The sequence below is a fragment of the Limulus polyphemus genome, unplaced genomic scaffold, assembly GCF_000517525.1.
Source record: "Limulus polyphemus unplaced genomic scaffold, Limulus_polyphemus-2.1.2 Scaffold10, whole genome shotgun sequence".
NCBI lineage: Eukaryota > Metazoa > Arthropoda > Merostomata > Xiphosura > Limulidae > Limulus > Limulus polyphemus.
The window spans coordinates 37,713-62,843 of NW_013665620.1; the positions used below are offsets into that span (position 1 = coordinate 37,713).

General features: G+C 33.5%; 1 protein-coding gene across 2 annotated transcripts in view; it reads right to left on the bottom strand.

Moving 5' to 3' along the window:
* Positions 1–25,131, bottom strand: part of LOC111085003 (homeobox protein Hox-A5-like) — a 31,248-nt gene that overhangs the window by 4,022 nt on the left and 2,095 nt on the right. For both annotated transcript variants that reach the window (XM_022381896.1, XM_022381891.1), the window contains exon 2: positions 11,492–11,691. In XM_022381896.1, coding sequence (XP_022237604.1) covers positions 11,492–11,691 — 200 coding nt within the window. The remainder of the gene's footprint in view (positions 1–11,491; positions 11,692–25,131) is intronic.

Sequence of the window (25,131 nt, forward strand, 5' to 3'; positions counted from 1 at the left end):
AAATGCGACTGTAGCTTATTTTTTCCCCAAAACTTTCTCTTCAAAATAAGGATGCGTCTTATATTCCGAAAAATACGGTAAATAACATTCACGAAGGAGATACCTTATTTCATTATAATTGTAACGAGGGAGCAAATGTTTAAAAAAATAGAGAGCATCCAACCGTACACTAAACTTAATTTCGAAAGGACCTAAAGCTGCTCTTCAACAATCTGTAATTAATAGTACATATTTTGAAGTAGAAAGGGGTATTTAACGCTTATTTACCAAACTAAGGCTAAAAACTCTAATTAAACAAATAATGTTGAAAAACGATTGAGCGAGCTAAAATTGAAAATAAGACCTACCGTAGTCAAGAAGATACACAGTTGGACACTAATTTCTTAAAATTAACTTGTTGTTTCCTAGATTTTACCAGGAATATAGACACAGAAAGAACGTTAAGTCGTTTTAAGGAAGACCTTCTAAATGTTCATAGGAAAGAAAAATGTTCATCACAACATTTATCTAAGACGAAAAAGAAGCATTGAAATGACTACAGCATTATTCTAGCCTTATCATAAATCAATCATATAAACAAAATATTTACTATAATGAACAAAACATTAATCTAGCGGAACAACAGCTGGAAGATAAACCTACATAGAACTTGTCCATGATGATTGAGGAAACTGGAGCAATAACTAAAGATATATTAAACATATATGTTAAAAAGAAGTTCGATGATAAGATGTTATCCTCTATCATTCCTCATCATTCTTGTTGTCTTGAGTGGTTTGGACTTCCCAAGGATCACAAAAGTGAATTATCTTTATGATCTATTGTCTTAGCGAATGACAGTTCATGTGAACGAATTTCTTGACTTTTTAAGATGATCCTTTCACACCTAATGAGAATAATACCAAGTTATATAAAGGACTCGAATGACTTTATTTCCAAGCTTCACACTTCCTTTTTACACCAATCGTATATTGGGGAAGTGAACCGATCTGTTCGTGAAATAATTCTGGAGCATATAAAGAACTGCTCACACAGGAACTGTAACACACCTCTCTGTTCTCATTTCACAACAGTTCATAAAAATTAGAGAGCTACTCACACAGGAACTGTGACACACATCTTTCGGTTTACATTTCACAACAGTTCATAAAAACTAATAAACTGCTTACACAGGTAATGCAACACACCTCTCTGTTCACATTCACAACAGTTCATAAAACCTAAAAGCTACTCACCCAGGTACTGCAACACATCTCTCTGCTCACAATCACAACAGTTCATAAAAACTAAGGAACTGCTCGCACAGGTAATTCAACACATCTCTCTGTTCACATTCACAACAGTTCATAAAAACTAAAAGTTACTCACACAGGTACTGCAACACACCTCTCTGTTCACATTCACAACAGTTCATAAAAACTAAGGAACTGCTCGCACAGGTAATGCCACACATCTCTCTGTTCACATTCACAACAGTTCATAAAAACTAAAAGCTACTCACCCAGGTACTGCAACACATCTCTCTGCTCACAATCACAACAGTTCATAAAAACTAAGGAACTGCTCGCACAGGTAATTCAACACATCTCTCTGTTCACATTCACAACAGTTCATAAAAACTAAAAGTTACTCACACAGGTACTGCAACACACCTCTCTGTTCACATCTCGTAACAGTTAACAAAAAATCAATAATTGCTTGGTATTCTAATAAAAGCAGATATTTTATACAAAGCGAAGGATGCAACTTCTCGAGTAATTACTGGGAGTATTTTTATTGGCCAACAGAAACCATAGTTAAATATACAACAGAATCCGTGACCTATGAACAATACCAGTAGATCTAGAAAATTACCACAATAACTTGTTTTTTAAACTGACTTAGATCCTAGTGCTGTGGCCATTCTCAAACTGGAGCCTGGAAATTGAAGATACCCCTCTCCACAGAAGAACAAATTACAACCATATTCTTAATGCATTGGTATGTTAGAAGTATGAAATGGATGGGTGTGAAAAAAATAACCCGTTTTCACATGTATTTATGCATGACAAGGTTAATACCTGTAGATATCCATGTTATTAAACATGTCAGAATGGGTTAATTATTTCACAACCATTCTTTTGGACTAAGGAGATATTAATAGATCAGAAAAATATGGTTGTGTCTTATTCTACCAAAGAGAACTCAAGCAATGAAATATTAATGCTAGGGTATACATTTTAAAAAATCATCTCCAGAAATGGCATATTTCATCACAATGCCAGATTAATCATATGAACAATATAAATTCTGTTATATAGTATTGAAAGCCATTATATAAGCTTCATTTTGGTGCCACTTTTGTTAAGATATAATAAAAACTGACAGAGTTATTACAATTTTCGTGATTTTTGATGCGCCGTTCCGCAGTACATCTTTGTACCTAGGGTACTGATAAATATCCATACATAAAAACACGTGAAAACAAGTTGTTTTTTCACAACCATCCATTTCATACTTCTAACATACCAATGCATTAAAAAATATGGTTGCGTTTTGTTGTATACCGTGGGGAGGGGTTCATCCCCAGAACAGGTCTTATGCCACTGCACTATATATGGGATATGTTTCTCTAAGTGTCTTTCCTTATCTTTAGATAATTGCGTGTTTATATATGGACAGTATTTATATGTGAAAGTTTAGTAAGCATATATTTATGTACATTTGTATACGGATTCATATGCTATCACTAATTTATATATTTATTACAAAATGTCATCTTATTTATTATAAAATTTCATCTTATTTATTACAAAATTTCATCTTATTTATTACAAAATGTCATCTTATTTATTACAAAATTTCATCTTATTTATTACAAAATGTCATCTTATTTATTACAAAATTTCATCTTATTTATTACAAAATTTCATCTTATTTATTTTCGATTCACATATTATGACTTTTGCCGATTGTTATATGTCGGTAACAAAGTTCTTATTCATACATTGTTGTGTAAGTGACTATTGTTTTATTGTTTGACTGCCTTACTCCGTGTGTCTCAGGACATATTAATTAAACTGCTACTCTATTCAGGTCAGTTGTAATTCGATCATTGCCTGAAATGAACCCAATGCCGAAACGTCGCTAAATAAATTAATTTGAAAGAGTAGAAAACAGGTTTGTCCAATTGATTAAATAACGTAATTTGTCTATTCATTTAAGTAACTATATATATAGGTAATGAGTTTATATATGTAGTTAAAAATAGCTTGAAGGTTAATAACAGTTTTTATGGATCAGAGATTTTAATGTTAAAATAAAGCATTTGGAATAAAGATTTCTAATTATCATATTAACTTATTGGATATTTTGAGGTCAAGCGCAGGGTTATGTAAATGATATGCAGGTTCTAATTAACACATTTTTGTGCTTTTGGATAGTGAATTAATATATTTCCATATACGAATATAAGAAAAATATTTTCCTACAGTGAAATTATTTACTACGCTTTATTGGTGTCAGTTAGTTATTATTAATATTTTAAAGTTTCAGTAGTTTGTAAAATGTCTGTCGAATTTAACAATGTATCTTTTCGCTATGAATAAATCTGAACCTTCAGTAGCGCTCGTTTTACATACACGGTGTTGTCGTGCTATCGGAAATAAACTATAACAGAACTAAAAAACTGATAAGACTAGTTAAAACTAAGAACTGCAGGAAGTGAAAAGCAGTCTTATTGATGTACACCTTGAATGTTTCAGTAGTCTGCTGAAGGTTTACATTTTACAGCAGTGAATGACTAGATGACCAACTTCGGGTTTTCAACTATGTACACTTTATATAGTATAAAGGTTCAGCAAACCGAATTTTCTCTGCCGTTCTTTATTATCGAAGTTGCATTTGTGTGTACTTTACCATTATTTACGGATTATTCCATCAGGTAATGTCTTGAAAAATCAGAATAGAAAACCTCATGATATTGGAGGGGGGGGGGGCTATGAGCCCGATCTTCAAATCTTTTAAGTATCTAGCGAAACCTCTGGCTCAAATCTCAGATTTTTTTGTTTTTCATTCTGGAAAGAATGTGGTGTGTATCATTATGGTTATTATTATTGGCATAAAATACCCGACTTGCTGGTTATATTTCAAACTAAGTTTCTTATTAAATTGAAACCCACTCTTAGGCTTTTTTTTTCTACGTTATTGCGGATCAGTTAAACTGTGTAGAGACGAATAATCAGTATGACTTTAATCACGTGACACAAACTGGTACTAACCAACAAAAAATTTTGTATTGTAGTTATAACGTCCTGTAGGATGTTCGTGTTATTTCAGGTCGGAACGATCAAAATGTTAAACCACAATAGGAAAATAATCGGGTCTGCATATAACAGTCTTAATTTTCCATTATTACGTCTCATTTCATATCGAGAGTGGAGAAAAGAAACAATTATGTAGTTATAAACAGAGAAAGTGTGCTTCAGTTGATTTCATGCGGTTAATTTTAAAGATTTTGCTCAAAGCATCGTTTGTTAAAGTTTAGTGTTGTATTTAATTCTATAGCGAAGTCCCCTGATGGGACTTAAAATGCTAAAATCGAAGGTTCGATTACCCCACGGTGGACAGAGCGTAGTTTTGTGTTAAAAAAACAAAACCTGCGTTATAGCTGAGCAGTGCAATTAAGTACTACAAATAAATTTAACCTAAGTAGGTTTTCTTCAAAGTTAACATCAGTTAGAAACACGGACGTAAATATCAGAAAATAAAAAATTCCAATCTTATCAATAACATTAAACTAATTTTCAAGTCTACCAACCCTTATTTACAGTTATACGGTGCCCCCCAGTGGCACAGCGGTATGTCTGCGGACTTACAACGCTAGAAACCGGGTTTCGATACCCGTGGTGGGTAGAGCACAGATAGCTCATTATGTAGCTTTGTGCTTAACTTCAAACAAACAATTATACGGAATATAACGTTAAAATAATTACACAATAAATAGTTATTAAAACATTGACTTCCCCTTTATTATAATAAAAAAACTACATATGTTCTAGTGTCTTATAACACCATCTTGAAGAGTAACGGTAGATGCATGGTTGGGAGTTATTTACCCACATAATCATTTACATACCAATAACGCCATCTAGACTATCTACCCAAAGTTACAAAACATCTGTCCAGTACTTTAGTATTTCTAGATCTGGACCAGCTTCCTTGTTTAATATGCTATATTTGTTTTTTTTTTTTTCATTTTCTCTCATATTTAATTCAATTTTCAATTCAACCTGTGTTATCAACTTAATGTTACTCCAGTCGATAACATGTTTTGCTAATACCGATTAAGAATGTTGACGTGTACAAGGCTAGAGGGAAAATGTAAAGTAGATAACATGAGAATTTGTTTAACATATTTTCAAGGCTTATCTACAAGAATAGGTAATATAATAAAAAAAATACATAGAATGTAGTATAACATTCTCTCCGCGTTGTAAATTAAATAATCTCATGAGTACAAAAGATAAAATAGAAGAAATTGATAAATGTGAAAAGGAACATAAAAAAGTAAATGAATAGGTATTAGCAGAACATGCGGTGGAAACATCTCATGTTATAGACTGGGGTAGCACTAACTTGATAAAACAGGCAAAATTTAACACGTCCCTCACGAGCCAAGAGGTGTCTTTATATTACAATTTGTTGAATAGTAAAAGTAAGTTCAATTCGGAAACTCCCAAAGATGATGATTTTGGACATATCCTTTCGAGACAACTTTGAGACAAGTTTTCGTTTGTTAACTGATAAAGTGAAATACAGCATCCTCAAGTCTCCAAACCAGCTAGTACTAAGGTTTACCTGCTGGTAGTAAATTCAGTATAGATCAATAAAGCCATATTCTCAAAATCATTAATTAAGCAATTGCCAACCTTTTATGCTTCTTATATCACCTTTTTATGTTTATCTTTCAATTGAGATACGAACGATTTCACCTGCGATTCGGTAGGGAATGTCGAAACATCACGATAGTTAGCAGGAACACTTTGAAAGTAGCTACAGGCATAATATTGTACTCGGTTTGCTGCACAATATCTACCATCTAAATGGTTCCTGAATACCTCTGCGTGTCATGTGGAGACTTTCATGTTTCTTGTGTTTGGCCGTTAAGCTCATGATACGCTGACGGATTTCAGTCACCTTACCACTTCAAATCACTTTTCGCAGTTCCAATGCTAAACATATCCAAAACATGTCAGTTAAAATTAGGAAAAACCGGATAGGTTTCTTAGTTGTTGTTTTTTTCACCAAAATTTTCTCACACTGGCTCATAAGGGGCCTGTTAGAATTGAATTAAATATCAGAGAAACTATGAAATAGGAAAAAAACAACAACAAATAAATCGTATTAAACAAGGAAGCTGTTACAGGTGGAGAAATATTAAAGTATTGGACAGACGTTTTGTAACTCTGGGTGGTTTAATTCTATATGGCGTTATAATGTCTTGTTATATGATATATATTATGTACAAGTTTAAGACTTTGTTTCGTGATATTTATCTTAACTCTTAAATAAACATTTGAACGTAACATAAGCCTTTACGTATATCATCTATTTATTAACCTTTGCGGGTAGAGTGTTCTTCATGGGATTTTATATATCAAGACATTAAAAGTCTCTTCTTCCTCCTCAGACCCTAGGAGTCTATGAACGATTTTTTATCGTTGTTAGAGGAAGTGCAGGCTTGATTGGAATATTGAACTTCGTGATAATCAATATCATTAACGTCATGCTTCTTCAACTGAACTGATAAAATCTTAAGCTTGTATTATCTTTTCTTATTGTTACTAACTATCTGCCATTAGCGGAGTGCTACTTTTTTCAGTATTTTTACACAACATGCGGCTTTGTGTAATACAAACTGAGCATTTCTCAATAAAACATGGATGGAAAAAATATGAAACGACAAAGAAAAAATTTAAGAAAATGGTCATAATAAAAATAGAAGAAAAATGATCATAATAAAAAAATATTTGAAACTGAAGCTGTGCTTCTTGTATTGTTTGCATTTGGAGAAAAGAACATACAAAAATTGCTATTTTCTTAGAATAGTTGACTGTTCTTATAAAACAAAACTTACGCCTAACTCGTCATGCTTATAGAATAAAATTGCTAATACCTAAATTTACCTAAAATGTTATAGAACTGATGATGTCTGAGTTTACCTAATTTATAGAATAGAATTACTAATTCAAAATCGTATCTGCTTGTTATTATATAATAGAAGTGATGATACACAAACTTAACTTATAGTTTTTTTTAAATGTAAATACTAATAACTAAGTCTGCGTAGAACAGAAGTGCAGGTTTTCAAGCATGTACTTAAATGTGATCAAAGAATAGGCTTCATCAGGTTGAATGCGCGCAAATCAAATGATAAGATAATTTATAGATATAAAGGGAAAGCGAAAAAAAGACGGTTTTATCAAAATCGACGACTCAAATAATAAAGTATAGGCTGGGTTTGGGGGCAATAAAAATGTAGTTTAACCTAGACTGTAATTGTCTCTGTACTTTACTTGCGTTTGAAGATAGCTGTATATCAGGAAGGACAGGGAGCTTCAGTAGTTACTTGTTAATTGGACAAACACTAAGTCTTGTGTAAATCGATATGCCCTAGTCCTATATTTGTAATATACGGATTTAAGTAAGAAAAGGATGTCATAACTGTCACACAATAAACAACTAATCCGTTTCTACAATATCTCCAGAATATGACCTTATCCCAAGATAATGCTTAACAAACATCATATACTTCTGCATGTCATAACTCGGTATACATAGAAACAGTATCACAACAAAGAGCTCAACACAAACAACAACTAGAAATGTACAGCCGTTTAGAACAAAACATCTACACAAACAACAACTAGAAATGTACAGCAGTTTAAAACAAAACATCGACACAAACAACAACTAGAAATGTACAGTCGTTTAGAATAAAACATTGACACAAACAACAACTAGAAATGTACAGCCGTTTAGAACAAAACATCGACGCAAACAACAACTAGAAATGTATAGCCGTTTAGAACAAAACAACGACACAAACAACGACTAGAAATTTACAGCCGTTTAGAACAAAACATCGACATAAACAACAACTGGAAATGTACAGCGTTTAGAACAAAACATCGACACAAACAACAACTAGAAATGTATAGCCGTTTAGAACAAAACATCGACGCCGTTTCTTGAGTTATACCCACTTTCCACTTGGACCTGTAACCTTTTAACTTCGGCCCGTAAGATACTTTTGCGGCCAAACACTGTGGAAGGTCATTAGGAGCTGAGTGTTGAAAGCGGGTAACAGAAAACACCCGTACCGCCACCACTTTTGCCGCTCGCTACCTCTTCCTACAAAGTCACCCTAACCATCGTACAGTGTATACCATGTCTTAAGTATATACATATACAAAACTTTTGGTGTGGTAATAATGAATACTGTAATAATATATTATGTTATAATAAATTGTGTGAAAATTTGGATTTTTGTATTATTTATCATACCATCTATCCACACTATATTTTAAGTCCATAATCCAGACAAAGAACGGGTACCTCAGTTTATGTGGTATGAGCTATAATATGTAAGGCCTCGCTGATCAAATATACCGCGATGTATAACCTATAATCCGTACGGTCTCGATGATCAACTATACAGTGTTTTATAAGCTATAATACGCAAGGTCTTGCTAATTATATTTAGCACGTGTCAAAACTTAAAGTATATGTGACATAATGTGTTACTTCATGATCAGAATGTTGTAGACTGAAGGATAACATACTGATGTATTGCTAATCATACTTGATACGTGTTAAAACGTAAAGTATACATGACATCAAGAATAGCTTCATGGTCAGAGTGTACATATTATAGACTGAAGGATAACATACTGAAATATGACATGAATTTTGTTTATCAAATGAATCGTATTGTAGTATTTAAAGAAATGAATGAGGTATATTGCACAAGGCATGCTGTATACTTCTATATAAATATTTTACGATCTAGTAAAAATAATGCAGTTTTATCATTAACTTTCAATGTTGTTGATCAACTAGACCATACCTTGTAATTTACATGGTGTGCATTATGCATTTATTATGGTCTGAACGCCTTTTCTGAGTTGGCAAAGCATTACTGTAATTAAAGATACTTGTTAACATTACTTTTTGTGCTCAGACCCTTAGTATAACAGTACTTAAATCATACCAATGAGCTCTGTAATGAGCGAAATACATCGTCGGCAATGGAAATGGCGGATAAAGTGTGGTTGAAATACTATTATACACTCTTCTTCTTCTTCAAAAATAAAGGAACTGAATAAAGGATTTAGTATTAAAAATATAATAGGCTTGACACTAATGTCCTATAACAAGTATAATTAATTAGATTATGCATTGGGACTTACATCAAATAGAGCATACCTTGTAATTTACATAAAATCAAGTATTTCTTGGAATTTACATCAAGTAGGGCATACTTTGTAATTTACATAAAATCAAGTATTTCTTGGAATTTACATCAAGTAGGGCATACTTTGTAATTGAGATCAAGAGGGGCATTCTTTGTACTTTACATCACATAGAATATGTTTTAAACTATGCAGAACAGCACTATCAATGATCTAACCTACACTGTATGTATGAGTAGATACAGGGTTGAGTATACTATTTTAAACAATTTTGAATATGTAAATCAGTAAGTCACGTGACAACCACAGCCGACATAAAGTCGCTGTGAAATGGCATGTATCAGAACTACATTTTGGCATTGTTGGGTGTTACGTAGGTAGTGTGATGTTACCGAAAATCGATTGCTTTGGAGAAGGGTATGTGACAGCCCTTACCAACACAAGATAATCATACACTTAGATCACATAAAGATTAATCCAGATTGAGGATTTAGAATTTTCAAGATTATAATATCCTTTAATCTTAATGGCATTGAATTGGAAGAATAAGAATATGGATTAGCTTAGGAAACTAGGAGCTCTCTATAAAGAAACCTACAACAAGTCGTATCACATCCGTGGTAAGCAAAGTGCGGCACCTTGTAACAAGTGAGAATCCACGGGCACAAAGTTCAGTGGTAAAAGCTGTCCACATTCCCCAGGCAACAGTATGCAACATAAGTTTGTTTCTTTTAGAGCAAAACCGGATTTTAGCGCTATAATCGCAGAGACTTACAGCTGTCCCACAGAGGGACTGTAATAATATAAGAAGAAAGATCTGTGTGTGGAAAAGAAACAAAAGTCACATGTACCAAGTTGTTTCCATCACATATCTCATCAGTGTTGACTAGCTGTCTTTTTTCTCTAACCTAGTCTATCACTGCTAAATTAGGGATGGCTATTGCAGATAGCCATCGAGTAACTTTGCGTAAAATTCAACAAACAAAAATCTATTTTTCTGTCTGCTTATCCATTCTTCTATCTATACTTAGCTGTTCGTTTTTCAATCAACCGTGCAAGTAGGTTTGAATTTTTCTAATGTTGCTAATCTGTTTTGTTATAATTTAAACTTTCGGTGATTTATTGTTATACAGTAATGAGAGAACCAAGTTAAGCAAGAAGCTATAGTATCTGGGACAAACACTTAAGAAATATGAATTAAGACAAGCCAGCTAAAAACACTCCATACACGTCGAATGTTCTCCAGTCGCCTTTGTCGAGTCTCTTTTGCCATAATATGTTATATGCGTCTCGAAATGTACAGTATGTTATATATAAATAACAAGGTTATATATAAAAAAAGATTCATATAGAGTTGAAAAAAGTCACGATTGAAAGTGCTCTTAGAATTAGTTTTAGAAGTATTTCAAACTTCTTAAAACATATCTCTCTTTGAGGATTTATATACCATCTCAGTGGAATAAGTGGCCTGTGTTTGCACACGTTCTGCCATTATAGGTTCGTTAACGTTATCATGACGCAAGTCTCATGAATGCTCCGAAACTATTTTATACCTAAAGTTCTACTTGTTTTAATAAATATAAATTCACTTAGAATTATAACAGAGGATGCCATAAGTTTTTGTTTTGTTTTTAATTATGCACAAAGCTACACAAGGGCTATCTGTGCTCTGCCCACCACGGGTATCGAAACCCGGTTTCTAGCGTTGTAAGTCCGCAGACATACCGCTGTGCCACTGGGGGGCGATGCCATAAGTAGTATAAAGTGAACTTACACAAAAAGCTATAGATAATAATTTTTTTTAAGTAGTTAGGAGTTTTAAAGGAGTATTTGTATGAAAATAATTTAAGTCTTCACTAATACCTTGTTTCTGGAAATAAAGAGAATTTTTAATACTACGTTATTTCATGGAAATAATTATATAATGCTTATATATATATTTAATATTTGTTAAGTGAAAGAAAAGTATAGAAATCTTACATAAACTTACTTTTTTTATAAGCTGAATCATAAATGTAAGATTTGGTAATATTTACCCATAGAAGTGTATGAAGGAAGAAGCTCAGAACCAGCGTAAAGTCTGCTACCCGATGTTTCCGTGTAAACCCCGTTGCTCTCGTAGAAGAATGGGGAATTATTTGGTAAGTTACAGGAGGCTACGGACGGAACTTCAAGCGGCAAGCTGAAGGAGTTCCCGAAAGGCGTTGAATTCGACGAGAGTCCCGCTCTCACCGAACTGGAAGTAGAGGGAAATTCATTTAATTCAAGAATGTCTTTCACTTTAAAACATCGGCTGGCGTGAGAAATTTTCATTGTTCGGGAAATACCTAACTACCAAATTAGTAACATACTCTGGTTATAACTGTAATGAACGATCTTAGACCACTACTTCCCTATAACATACTCTGGTTATAACTGTAATGAACGATCTTAGACCACTACTTCCCTATAACATACTCTGGTTATAACTGTAATGAACGATCTTAGACCACTACTTCCCTACGTAAAAAAAATGTTTATTTTATACGGATTTATTTTCTCGTCTTGTTACACGGTGATTTGTTACGTTAATGTAATCCATTCGATGTTTACTAAACGCCACAACATCATTTTAACGAACGGTTTGTTTTAAACGTTTTACTATAGAATTGCTCAATTTACGGGACATTAGTCAGTTTCTTAAAATGTTCACGTGACTTAGTTGGAGCATAATTAAACATTGACCACATCAATGAATCTAAATCATTTTTTAAACAAGGTTATGCTGGTTCTTAAACAGGTTCTACTGTGATTGGTCGGTCACTAAATCCAGTAATCAATTTTACTTGAATCTAGAATCTAGCTGTTCATATGTCGACAAACCGCCCGTGGCGTTCAAACTTGTGATCACGTATGTACGTTTATTCGGTTCTCTTTGATCCAATCTGAGAATTCATTGTTAGAAAGACCGAACTTGGTCAATGCTTTAGACCAGTTCTTCTGTCTGTATGGTTTTTAGACTTTTAAGATATATTACTTTATCTACGCTGCAGCTACGTTGTATTGATTAGTTTGACTGAAATGTGTTTAGTTATAAATGCAATAAGCATCTTACACATCTGTTTTTTTTAAAACTTTGAATGTTCTCAAAATATCGTATAACATTCCAATATGAAAAACAGTATATTCACACTCGCAAAATTACGCATATAGATATCCATCCAGTAAGAAACACTTGCTATGTAGGCATGAATGTTACATATATTCATACGAATAAATCAAGTTATATTGATGCTACTATTAACTGTAATAATACAATTTGAAATCATTTTTACAAAAGTTATACATTTTACCAAAAAAAAAAAGCCTTGATGTACAGATAAAATAAACTAGATTATTATATTTTGATTTTAGTCAAGTTTTTTATTTAATGGACCAATTAAATAGAGACTTTGTTCACGACTTCTTTAGCCTCTCATCTCAGTCTTGACCTCATTCATGTACGTGCCATAGTGTTAGCAGGCATTAACAAAAGTTCCAGTACATATAGACAGATAAATTTCAGTCAATAGGATGCATGTTTAACGATGCAAGAGATGTATTTAATTACATTGCTATTTGTTACATATAACTATACTTTTTTTAAATAAAATGCAAGTGTAGATTTTTGCTTCTATATTGCTACATAATAGTAGACGTTTGTGTTTCAACTTATTTGTAGATATTTGTGTTTATGTTTTGATGTAACTATAGTTGTTTGGTTCTGTGTTTCTACGTGATAGGTGTTTATTTTTATGTGTTTGTAAACGTTTATTTCTATGTTTCTACGTAACTTTAGATGTTTATTTTTGTTTCTACGTGGATGTAGATATTTATATCCATGTATGTTTCTACGTAACCGCAGGTTTTTATTTCTGTGTTTCTACGTGACTATAGATATTTATATCCATGTTTCTACATAACTACAGATGCTTATTTCCATGTTTTTACATAACTGCAGATATTTATTTCCATATTTGTAGATAATTGCAGATGTTTATTTCCATGTTTTTATATAACTGCAGATGTTTATTTCCATGTTTTTACATAACTGCAGATGTTTATTTCTATGCTTTTACATAACTGCAGATGTTTATTTCCATGTTTTTACATAACTGCAGATGTTTATTTCCATGCTTTTACATAACTGCAGATGTTTATTTCTATATTTTTACATAACTGCAGATGTTTATTTCCATGTTTTTACATAACTGTAGATGTTTATTTCCACGTTTTTACATAACTGCAGATGTTTATTTCCATGCTTTTACATAACTGCAGATGTTTATTTCTATATTTTTACATAACTGTATATTTTTATTTTTATACCCCCGTGTTAGTTGTACGTGCTTATTTGATGTTTCTACGTGGTTGTAGAAGTTTATTTTCATGTGTAGTTGTACGTGCTTATTTTTATGTCTCTACGTGGCTGTAGACGTTCATTTCTATGTTTCTACGTAACTGTAAATGTCTATTTCTATGTTTTACGTGACTGTAGATGTGCTTAATTCTATGTTTTTGTTTATCTGTAGATGTTTGTTTCTAAGATTTTACGTGGCTGTACATATTTATTTCCACTTCTCTGTGTAGTTGTACTTGCATATTTCTATGTGTCTCTGTGGTTGTAGACGTTATTTCTATGTTTCTACCTAACTGTATATATCTGTTTCTACGTGACTGTAGGTTTGTTTATTTCTGTGTTTCTATTTAGCTGTAGGTATTTGTTTCTACGTTTCTCGTTGCTGTACACATTTATTGTACAGCTGTATGTGTTTGTTTATATATTTCTACGTAGTTGTAGATGTATGTTTCATTATAAATTTTATTGCGTTTCTCTACGGATTTAGTTATAAGTATATATGTACTTGCGTTAAATTAAACGTTTTATTTTTACACAACTGTGGAAGTAGAACTTTTTTTAAAGATATAACTTAAGTTATTGCTAAGCGTTGATGATAATAATATTATTATGACATTTAACGTTTTCACATATGCGTTCACAATCATATGAAGTCGGAAATGTAAGCTTGAAAATAAGTCTTATTTTCAATTCTTCCTTAAGAAACTGTGTTTATATTGTAATATGTGTTATTTAGGAAGAATCCATATAAATTCACAAAAACTCCACTTCAGTAAGTCTCTTGCCCGGTATATGTTCATTAATGTATTAAGGATTATTAGATGAATTAATATTGTTTCTCTATTCCATGCTGAGAATATGGTGGGCTGTAACATATACCTAAGAAACTCTAATTGATTTTTTTATTACGTAATATGGATAATTAGGTGCTTAACGTCCTTGCAGGATTATAAAAAAATAAATGATGTTTAGTATTAGATTCTGATTTATATTTTCTGCTAACATCATATAGTATTCTCAACGATAATTCTACACATTAATTTTCTTTGTAAAGTAAGGAATATAAACTGTATTTAAATTGCACTAAAAATGCCATACAGTGGAAAGATGTTAATGACTCAAATTCGGATTACAAATACACGGAGATTCATAGATATATCTTTTTTTCTTTTAATTCAATCTCTATAGACACGACAAAGTTCACCACTCGATGAAATGCTCAAAAAGGTAGGGCAATATGCTTAAAAATGAGTTTCATAAAGCTTCATATAACTACGTAAGAAATAGGGCTATTCAAAGGTAAAACCAAAAACACGAATGAGTCATTAAAAGTTTATATTAAAGTGTCTGAACACACAGTTATAACATTAAGTAACTAAAATAAACCTTAAATCTTCCTTGCCCATGTTGTTTTTAGCAGCTTGGTATAAAGGATAAAACTCAGGATGCTGATATTGTTTACATTTGTATATGTATATGGTAAAGACATGCAACAACCAATAAAACAAAACTTGATTACATTACGCTCTCGGGAACGATGGTCACGTGACTCCTGTACACATCATTCAATGCATTCCAGTCTCCCAGAAGAACATATGTTAATGATCGCTATTCTACGAAAGTCGTGATGTATGTCGGGCATAAGCAACATCACGAAGCTCGGCTCGACTAGCCGCTGTGAACAATACACAATGTTCCTTTTCTTCATGAATGCTATGATGCTTGTCTATTTCGTATTTCAAATCTATTCCTTGTTGGCTAGAGACTTATTCATCTAAAAATAGAACACTTGTTAACAAGACAACTACGGATAAAGAAGGCAAATTACAACAAAAAAGCTGTCGTTAAAGGACAAAACATTCCGCGTAACAGGACAACTGAAAAGTTGATACCTTAGGTCTTTTAGTAAGAATAAATAATATAAATTCACTGCATGGTTAACAACGCCTAATACAGTATTTAGTTCTCGCTTGCCCAGTTTTTCGCTGTCACAAAGATAAAATATTGTTACTTCGTGTTCACAAACTGAAGATAGTCGAGTTTTTCTTTTCATATATGCAAGCTGGAAAAGGTTTTCCCAACTTGCACGTATGAAAATGAAAAGCGAGTACATGGCCTAATCAACAGAGATATGTCAAGTCTTGATCTTAAGGATAGTGTCCCTGCAATTTGTCTCACGATGGGACAGCGGTAAGTCTAGTGACTTACAACGCTTAAATTCGGGGTTCGATTCCCGCAGTGGACACAGCAGATAGCCTAGCGTGGCTTTGCTCTAAAAATGAACAAACTCTGCAATTTATCGAGCAGACTGAGAAAGTATGTATGTCACAAACACGTTCATCTATTCTACACGCAGTCACCACGTGCTTGCTTTACCTGTGGGTACGAAACGGTTTTAAACCGCCATCAATAATATTGTTAACCTTAGCGTGTTAAAAAAGTTTCCATTCTGGAAAAATGTAGATATGAAAAACATTTTGAAGAAATTATACGAGTTAAGTCTTACTCTCCACATTTAAGATTATTAAGTCTTAATTCTGAAGCAATCGTAACATTCTTAAAAAAAAAAAATAGAAGGTTGACCACATATCTAAATGAACAAAAACTTTGTGCGTCATTGTTATTTTTTACACAACCCCGTGGCTGATTAATTCTTTCCCTGCTTTATAAACAGTCAGTTTTATTCAAAGGCTCGCCGTAATCCTTGTTGACAGGTTGCGTGAAATAATATTTCTCCACGGTTGAGCTTCGAAGGTGTGCTGTGAGTCGCTACGTTTTTTATCATATGTTCGAACCTTTTTCAACTCCATAACGCGCCCGCTTGTTGTACTTGTCACAGTTAACATTTGTCACTACAGCGTATTAAACTGTTTAATTCTAAGATCTTCTTTATAAGAATCAACTGTCTTATCGTGTGCAAACAGGAGGCTTGCCTTACACTCTTCTAACGCCATTCAAAACCAGGAGATCTTCCACTTCAAGTTCGATGTCCGTTTATTATGGACAAAGAAAAATGTTCCGTAATTCATGTTCAACTGCTTGAAAGTCGCCACTCACTCACAAGTTATGTTGACAGAGAATCTACACAGTCACTTCATTTATTCAGCGCTTGTCAGTGACTAATGGTCGACGTATTCGTAAGATTTGTGTTGTTAGGTATGTCAAGGGGCGTGAAAAAAAACAACAACATTAATCAACGAATACAGCTAAAGAAACACTGAAGTTACACATACTTTTTACGCTTTAAGGTTGGGATTTTTTTATTCAGTCGCAATCACAATCAAATAAGGTCAATTTATTTGTTATAAATGAGAGGTTTATTTTTTTTTAAAAGTTTTACTTGATCGTGGTGCTTTGCACTGTCATACAGTAGCTAAACATCGTTCGGTGTACTTGCAAATCACAACTATGAGTTGAAAATAAAAAATAAAACAGATGTCATCATAATGAATCGTCTCTCTGGTGTTTGAAAAATCCTGCTGATGAGTTCCAAACATATATAATAGAACGGCTGATGTTTTTATCTAGAATCTCCTCTACTGATTATCACATTATTTTTATTTATCAAGAAGTTGTGCACACTTTATCTTTTAATGATCAAATTATTTGCAGCTCTTCAAGAAATATTATGTCAAAATTACCCAAACTTCAAAATAATTCATGTTGTATTTTCTTTCCATATAAAGCTATACCATTTGAAGAAAGGTTATTAGTTGTTTTAAAGGAACACATATTGACTCTCAAAAGTTTTGTTTACTTTCGCTCTTTGTTCTCTACTTTATATATTTTTATTTTTTGTGCGAAATAAAAAAGTCTGAGTTAATCTATGCAGTCATTACAAAACCTATGTCAACGCAAAATTAACCTTCTCTCTCTAGATGCAAACTATAAATAACCATGTTTGAGTTAAACATAAAAACGACCAAGGTTTGATATTAGAGTCTGACTGTAAAACACTAAATTTCGTATTCTTAAAATTATAGAAGAAACTGTTAATGTATCTCAACTTATTACTCTAAAATACTTACATGAGCAAACAAAAACTGTATAAAATATTTTCTAATAAGAAACATAAAACCCCAAATGTGCAGTTTCGTTTGCCAAAATTGGTTCTAACTTACAGTATTGGCTTCTCCATTGGGTTTGTTTGTTTTTGAATTTCTCGCAAAGCTACACGAGGGCTATCTGCGCTAGCCGTCCCTAATTTAGCAGTGTAAGACTAGAGGGAAGGCAGCTAGTCATCACTACCCACCGCCAACTCTTGGGCTACTCTTTTACCAACGAATAGTGGGATTGACCGTCACATTATAACGCCCCCACGGCTGAAAGGGCGAGCATGTTTGGTGGGACGGGGATTCAAACCCGCGACCCCTCAGATTGCGAGTCGAGCGCCTTATCCACCTGGCCATGCCGGGCCCACCTCTCCATTGGGAGGTACTTATTAAGCGTTGTGCCTGATGTAATGTAAACAAGATACATACGTTACGTTTAGTGAAATATCTCGCCTTGAGCCGATTATTCTTATTCTACTTACACACTCATAATTTTAGTATAATTACAATTTTGAGTATTTTAAGAAATGATAATAGGAAAACTAAGGTATGCTATTTGCTTTATGATATACATATAATAACACTAGATTCCACTAAAAAAGCTCATTATATGTCAGTATGCCAACAAACACTTTAACGAATGCATTGTGAAGAAAATTCTGAAAGAATCATATTTTCATTTGTTACCATTTTTGGACATGTAATATAATACATAAAATATTATTTAAAAAATACCTTATGAATTATTTTGGCACTACTTTAAATAAGTAAAGGTAAAACGACAGAAGTAAATTGCCCTTTTACCCTGATAGAAGTTCGAACTGCTCTTATTTAGCAATACACTCCCCTATATGTTTATCATTTATGCTTTACTAAGACACTTGTGGTCTTTCTCGGTTTCTTTCCTCCTTCAACTGTTTAATGATAATTGAATCAAAAGTCAGTATCCTATATGGAAATATAAAGAAGTTATTCTTATACCAAAATAAAATAACCCTCTACGAATATATTCTTATTGCCTATTTCTTTTCTATCATGTGTAGCTGAAATCATGAAACACCAGGTGAACTCTCGCCTTCAACTACTCTAGAATATATTAATCAACTCTCACCTAGTCCAAATGATTTCCACAAGAGTAAAAGTGTTATTAACCGTATTATTAGGCTACAAGTATCTATTTTCATTAGCTCTTGTAACTAAAGGAAGAACAGTAGGTCTTTTTCTCGACATTGAATATGTTTTTGTTTGAGTTCACATTGAATGTCTTCTCAGAAGACTCTATCACCTTGGGTATAGATGTTGCATCTTACATGGCTCAACAGTTTTCTCAATCAAAAAATTATTTGTTCTTAACTTTGTTTAACGCAAACTGAAGTTTATTACGAGACATTTCAATTAAGGTAAATAAGTTCACGACCTATGTCACCAGAATGTATCTTTATTAGCTCAATATTTCGCTTTTACAGCTTCTTCAGAAGCTACCGAGTTCGCTAATCCAGTTGAATCTAAATTGGAACCAATTTAGTTCCGTTTGTTTGAATTTCTGATAAGGAAATGTGTATGTTGATCTTATTGGTAAAGATGCACTAACTAAATATTTGATAAATGCTTCTTTTCGTTATAAAAAACGTGAGTTCCCCCATATTTTAAAAGCTCATTACCGTTAGTCATAGGACTGAGTATCTACAGATACAAAGATATTTACTCATAGGAGTTTTACTTTTCAGTTAGCAAACTCAATACCTTGTATCTTTTCCAGACATTTAGACCCCCCCCCCAACTGGCACAACGGTAAGTCTAAGGGCTTATAAAGCTAAAATATTGGGTTTTGATACGATTGGTGGGCAGAGCACAGACAATCATTGTGTAGCTTTGCGCTTAACAACAAACAAATAAACCAGACACGTAAACATTTTTATTTTCCGTCCACGTTTGGGTACGTGTGGGTTTAATATCACCTTAAACAAAGTTGGAGTAATGTCTTCTCCGAAATAGAGAAGTTGTGGCTCCTCCCCGGAAACTATAAATCATGTTAAGTTTTAATGTGTTGCTCAATCTTTTCCCTGAAAAGCTTCACGTGACTCTCTTCAATATTTTGGAACTCCTTTCATTCTGCAACATTTACCTTAGTGTTCTCATACTGTTTTGTATGTTCTACTCCAGTTTTTCAGAGTACTTTCCTCCTTCATGTTCTATAACTAGTTTATTAATCTATACATAGTTTAAGTTACATCTTATGACAAAAAAATTGTAATTTTATTCAAGTTTCTAGTAACTTGATGAACTGGAGTCTGTAAACCAAAAACAACAACAAAAAACAAACGTAACAGTAGTTGAATAATATTAGTTTGAATAGTTGCATAGATTACTAGGAATTACAGATAGGACAGTAAAGTAAGTAACGGGCATGTTAGTGAAATTGCTAAAGATTATAAAAATAAAATGTTCTTTAATATAGGAGAAAGAGTAATTTAGGTAAAACTCGAATCTAAATAAAAATGATGTAATAGAAAAGAAGAGAAAGTATATTTCATAAGCTTAAACTAATTTATATCTTGATAAATGTTAATCTATATAGGGATTTTATTTAACTTCTTTTTTATTTTTCTGTATATATATATTTTTTTTTTTCTAAGATATGTGTTTTATTCATGCTATTTATTTTCAGTTAGAAAAGTTGTACTCAAAAGTTTTTATATTTCTCTTTGAAGTAAATGTTTGTTTTCTTAGCACTTGAACATAAAGCTACACAATGGGCCCATCACGCGTATCAAGCCGGTTTCTAGTGTTGTAAGTCCGCAAATATACCGCTATGCCACTGATGAAACCGGGAAAATAAAATAAATAATATGTTACTTGTTTTATTCGTTTTTTGTTAAGCACAGAGCTACATAATGGGCTATTTGTGCTCTGCCCACCCGATTTGTAACGTTACAAGTCGTCTGATTTACCGCTCAGCCATAGGTGGGCGAAGAGTTAAAGCATCATGTTTTAACACGTGTACATAAAGATAAGGTAAGTTAAGGGGAATATATTAAGAAGCAACATTTAACACATTAGTAAATGAGAAGGAAAGTTGTGCCTCTTTAAAGTCTATCCGTTAAAACGGGAGGGGTGTGTGTCGTGTCAAACGTAAGCGGGGCTACTCCAAAGATCGCGAGCTTAGCGTGACGTCACTGGTTTAGTAAAAAGTTTAGAGAATTTACACGAGAAGTGAATTCTATACTAATGTGGCAATCTATAATCCAAAACTTTAAGGCTTGGCTTGAATTTCACGCAAAGTTTTATATATATACATAAAACCCTTCATTCTTGGTCTTCTCCTAACTAGAACAAACAATAAGTTTATCTTGATACATATTCTACTAATCATACTTTAAGTTCAGAATATTTATACATCCATTAAGGTTATAGAGCACAAACACCAAAATGTCCGTATCAACTCGAGAATAAAATGCTTTTTTTGTTCTAATTAGTTATTTTACATTCAGAGATTAAAAATCCTAAAAGGCTAAGATAATTAACTTTATCTAAAAACTCTGTGCTATACGATCGAGAAAAAAATAGAAAAATATTTTTTTTAAAAATAATTGACAAAATATTACTACTGCTATTATTTCCCAAAGTATCAAGAAAAGCGAGTTAACGTTCACTATTACCTCAGTAACTTTAAATTGTCTTCTAAATTACTGATTAAAGTGTAAGGCTGGATCTGTGTTTTAAGGATGGTATCAATTCTCCACACATTTCTACTCACGAACACAGAGGAAATTACGGCCCCGCAACGGGGCCGTAATGATTGAATAGTTGAATTTGGCCGATATAATTATAACACATCCAACGCCCCAAACTGCGGAGCACGATTTTGTTCTTGCGGTGACGGGACATCGAATGTGGGTCCTGTAGATTCACAGTGCGGCCCATTAACCACTTAGTGTCTCAAATTTAAAGTTAACAATGTGACCACCGCTATTAAACCTTTGCTCCGCGATAAACTTCTGAACTACTCTTAAAAAATGTAAATGCACTTAAAAATAGGTCTGAAAATCTTTCATTAACTCTTGTACAAGTGTCTACGCTAAAACCTGGGATCACAAAACTACAAAACTCATTTCAACCATTATATCTATTATACGAAATTATAATACAAGAGAAAGAAGCGAGACGTTTCGGTACCCTTTAATATTTTCTTTCCATGAAAAATACTAGAGATTTTTTCAAGAATACCTTTCAATATTTATAAAAAAAAGTTAATATTTTACAACTGCCGTGTTTATAACAGCCTAAAATATTTTGATTCATTCTGCACGTAAGATGACAAGCAGATAGAAAAATTTCCGCAGAAAACATTGAAAAATGTTTATAAAAAGTAATTTCTAATTAATTTAATTAGGCCTTATAAACTGAAATTGGTTTTCAGATGTCATTCATGGACTATTCCACGAGGGAAATGTTTGTCGTGTAGCTTTAATCTTAGTAAAGCATCCAACTCTAATCATGGACTATTCCACGAGGGAAATGTTTGTCGTGTAATCTTAGTAAAGCATCCAACTCTAATCATGGACTATTCCACGAGGGAAATGTTTGTCGTGTAATCTTAGTAAAGCATCCAACTCTAATCATGGACTATTCCACGAGGGAAATGTTTGTCGTGTAGCTTTAATCTTAGTAAAGCATCCAACTCTAATCATGGACTATTCCACGAGGGAAATGTTTGTCGTGTGTAATCTTAGTAAAGCATCCAACGCTAATCATGGACTATTCCACGAGGGAAATGTTTGTCGTGTAATCTTAGTAAAGCATCCAACTCTAATTAGTAATATTTGTGTTACTGAATGGAAAAAAGGACGGGAAAACAAATTACACCAGAAGGTTACAAAACAACTCGCACGCGCCTGAGAACCAATTGGTTAATAATCTTCACAGGTTCTCAGTAAATTATGAGAGAAACATAGTAAGAAAAATTTCCTAAATATACTGTATCAGTTTGTTCACTAAATGGTTCGAAGTGTGCATTAAAACAGTGGCATTGAACAAGTAGAGTATATTCAACATTTCTCTAAATATGTGCAATGTTAGAGTTCGTTTATGATATTCTAAAATCCTACAAATGGTTTTAGTCACTCAAGCGATACAAATTCCTGAGTAAATAGGGGGAAAGTCTAAATGTGATTGAATAGCAACTGTGCTATTCTACGGCACTTATTTCTATATTCACAATAGTTTAAGTAAGTTTCTTCATTTAGAAAACATATTGCTATCGGTTTAAATACATCACTCATAAAAATTAAAGGATAATGAGGTTTGTATAAATTTGTATCATTTTAAGTTATCATTTTTTTCGGTTTTAGCATGCTTATTGGAGAGAAATACACTAATTCTACCTAGGGCTTATAAGTTTATGCCCAATGGTTCCTTATGTAATACGCATTTCTAAGAAATGACCCAAATTCTGCATAACAAAAGGGTAGTTTTGATTTCATGTTTACTGTTGAGATAATGCTATGTTTATGGATTTTTTTCCTGGAATTGACTTTTGCAAATATTGTGCAAACTGTTAGAAACCAATTAACACAAACTGAAGTTTGCAGAGCCGTCACACTGCATCAGGAAGGCCGCACCCAGACTGAAGTAGCACAGGTCATGGGGGTGTAACAGTCTGCGGTCAGTAGATTGTGGTTCAAATATAAGGCTAGGAAAATACGCCAGAAGGCCAAGGTGGCAGAAGGGCTACAGGGGCAGTAGATGACAGATATCTGCGAAATTCAACTGTTAGAAACCACACCAGCAGCGCTAGATGCCTCAGGAACGAGCTTCAACTAGTCACCGGAGTGTGTGTGTGTGTATCGTGCTGAACGGTCAGGAACGTGTCACCTGGACCTATCGGCAGTGGACCCCTGTACTCTTCATAGATGAGAGCAGGTTCTGTGTATCTTCAAATGATCGACGTGTGAGGGTCTGGAGACATGAAGAGAAGCGATATTCGGCCTGTAACCTTGTCCACTTTCATGCCTTTGAGGGTGACTCAATCATGGTCTGGGGTGGCAACTGCATGTGAGTCCTTTTGATAGTGCTGTCGGAGTTGAATTCGTGTATCGACAGGATAACGCCCGTCCTCATACCGCCAGGATCACGCAGCAATTTTTTCAGGATGAAGGGAATGCAGTGGGGGTAGGAGGTAAGGTCGGGAAACTTGCTTCGGACTTGGGCATTCATTGGTGCCCGGGCATCTTTGGGTGTGCACGTGTATAAAACACAACATCTCACCATGTAACACCATGTATACACCCTTGAGTACGCGTCTGCGTTGTGGTTTTTGCTAAGAAAAGAGTATTTAGTTGAACCACTCCACGGTCCGCAAAACAAGGAAAAAGTGGGATATTTTTCGTTAAAACTTGCGCGAAATTTGTAAAAAGAGAGATTCAACACATCTGAGATGATCCGTTAGGGAAATACGTTTGTTTTTGTTCCATCTTAGAAATACAAGATACTATTTGGTTGAAGTTTAAGTTTAACTGATGAAATACACAGTTTTTATTTCTTGTTTTCAGCATGTGCTGGTGAGCTTATTGTACACCAAACACCCATCTAATCGCTTTGGTCTATTGTACTCAAGTTACTAGAGGTGTATAATGGGTTGTAGTATAAATTTATATGTCGGTATACTGTATTAGTATTACAAAGAATTTTATGTACGGTACACAGACTTTTACTTTACCATGATAACTACAATGTAAGTCATGTAGAAAAATAATGATATAATGTACTGATATTGGATATGTATAATTCCATCTTTGAACATAACTTTTATGATATATACCTGGGAACATATATCACTAGTTCGAAAATATGAACTCCTTGTTGTTACAGTAAAAGGGGTGGGGGAGCGTATATTCAAGGCACAAGCTAAGCGTAGTATTACTGATACATTTATTGTGGAGAGCCCGGGGGAAGAGGGTTATATTAAAAAGTTGAATTGAAATTTTGTGGGAGAGGAAGAGGGTGGCAAACAAAATACTTGTCCCTGGCCGAAGATTTGTACGGGCGGCACTGTGTAAGCCTTAAATCTGAATTTATAGAAATGTTAGTGTTAGGAAGTGAGGAGATTTAGGTAAAACTGTTACACGGTTAAAAACACTTCCATCATAGTTTTTTAGGTAAAACTGTTACACGGTTAAAAACACTTCCATCATAGTTTTTTAGGTAAAACTGTTACACGGTTAAAAACACTTCCATCATAGTTTTT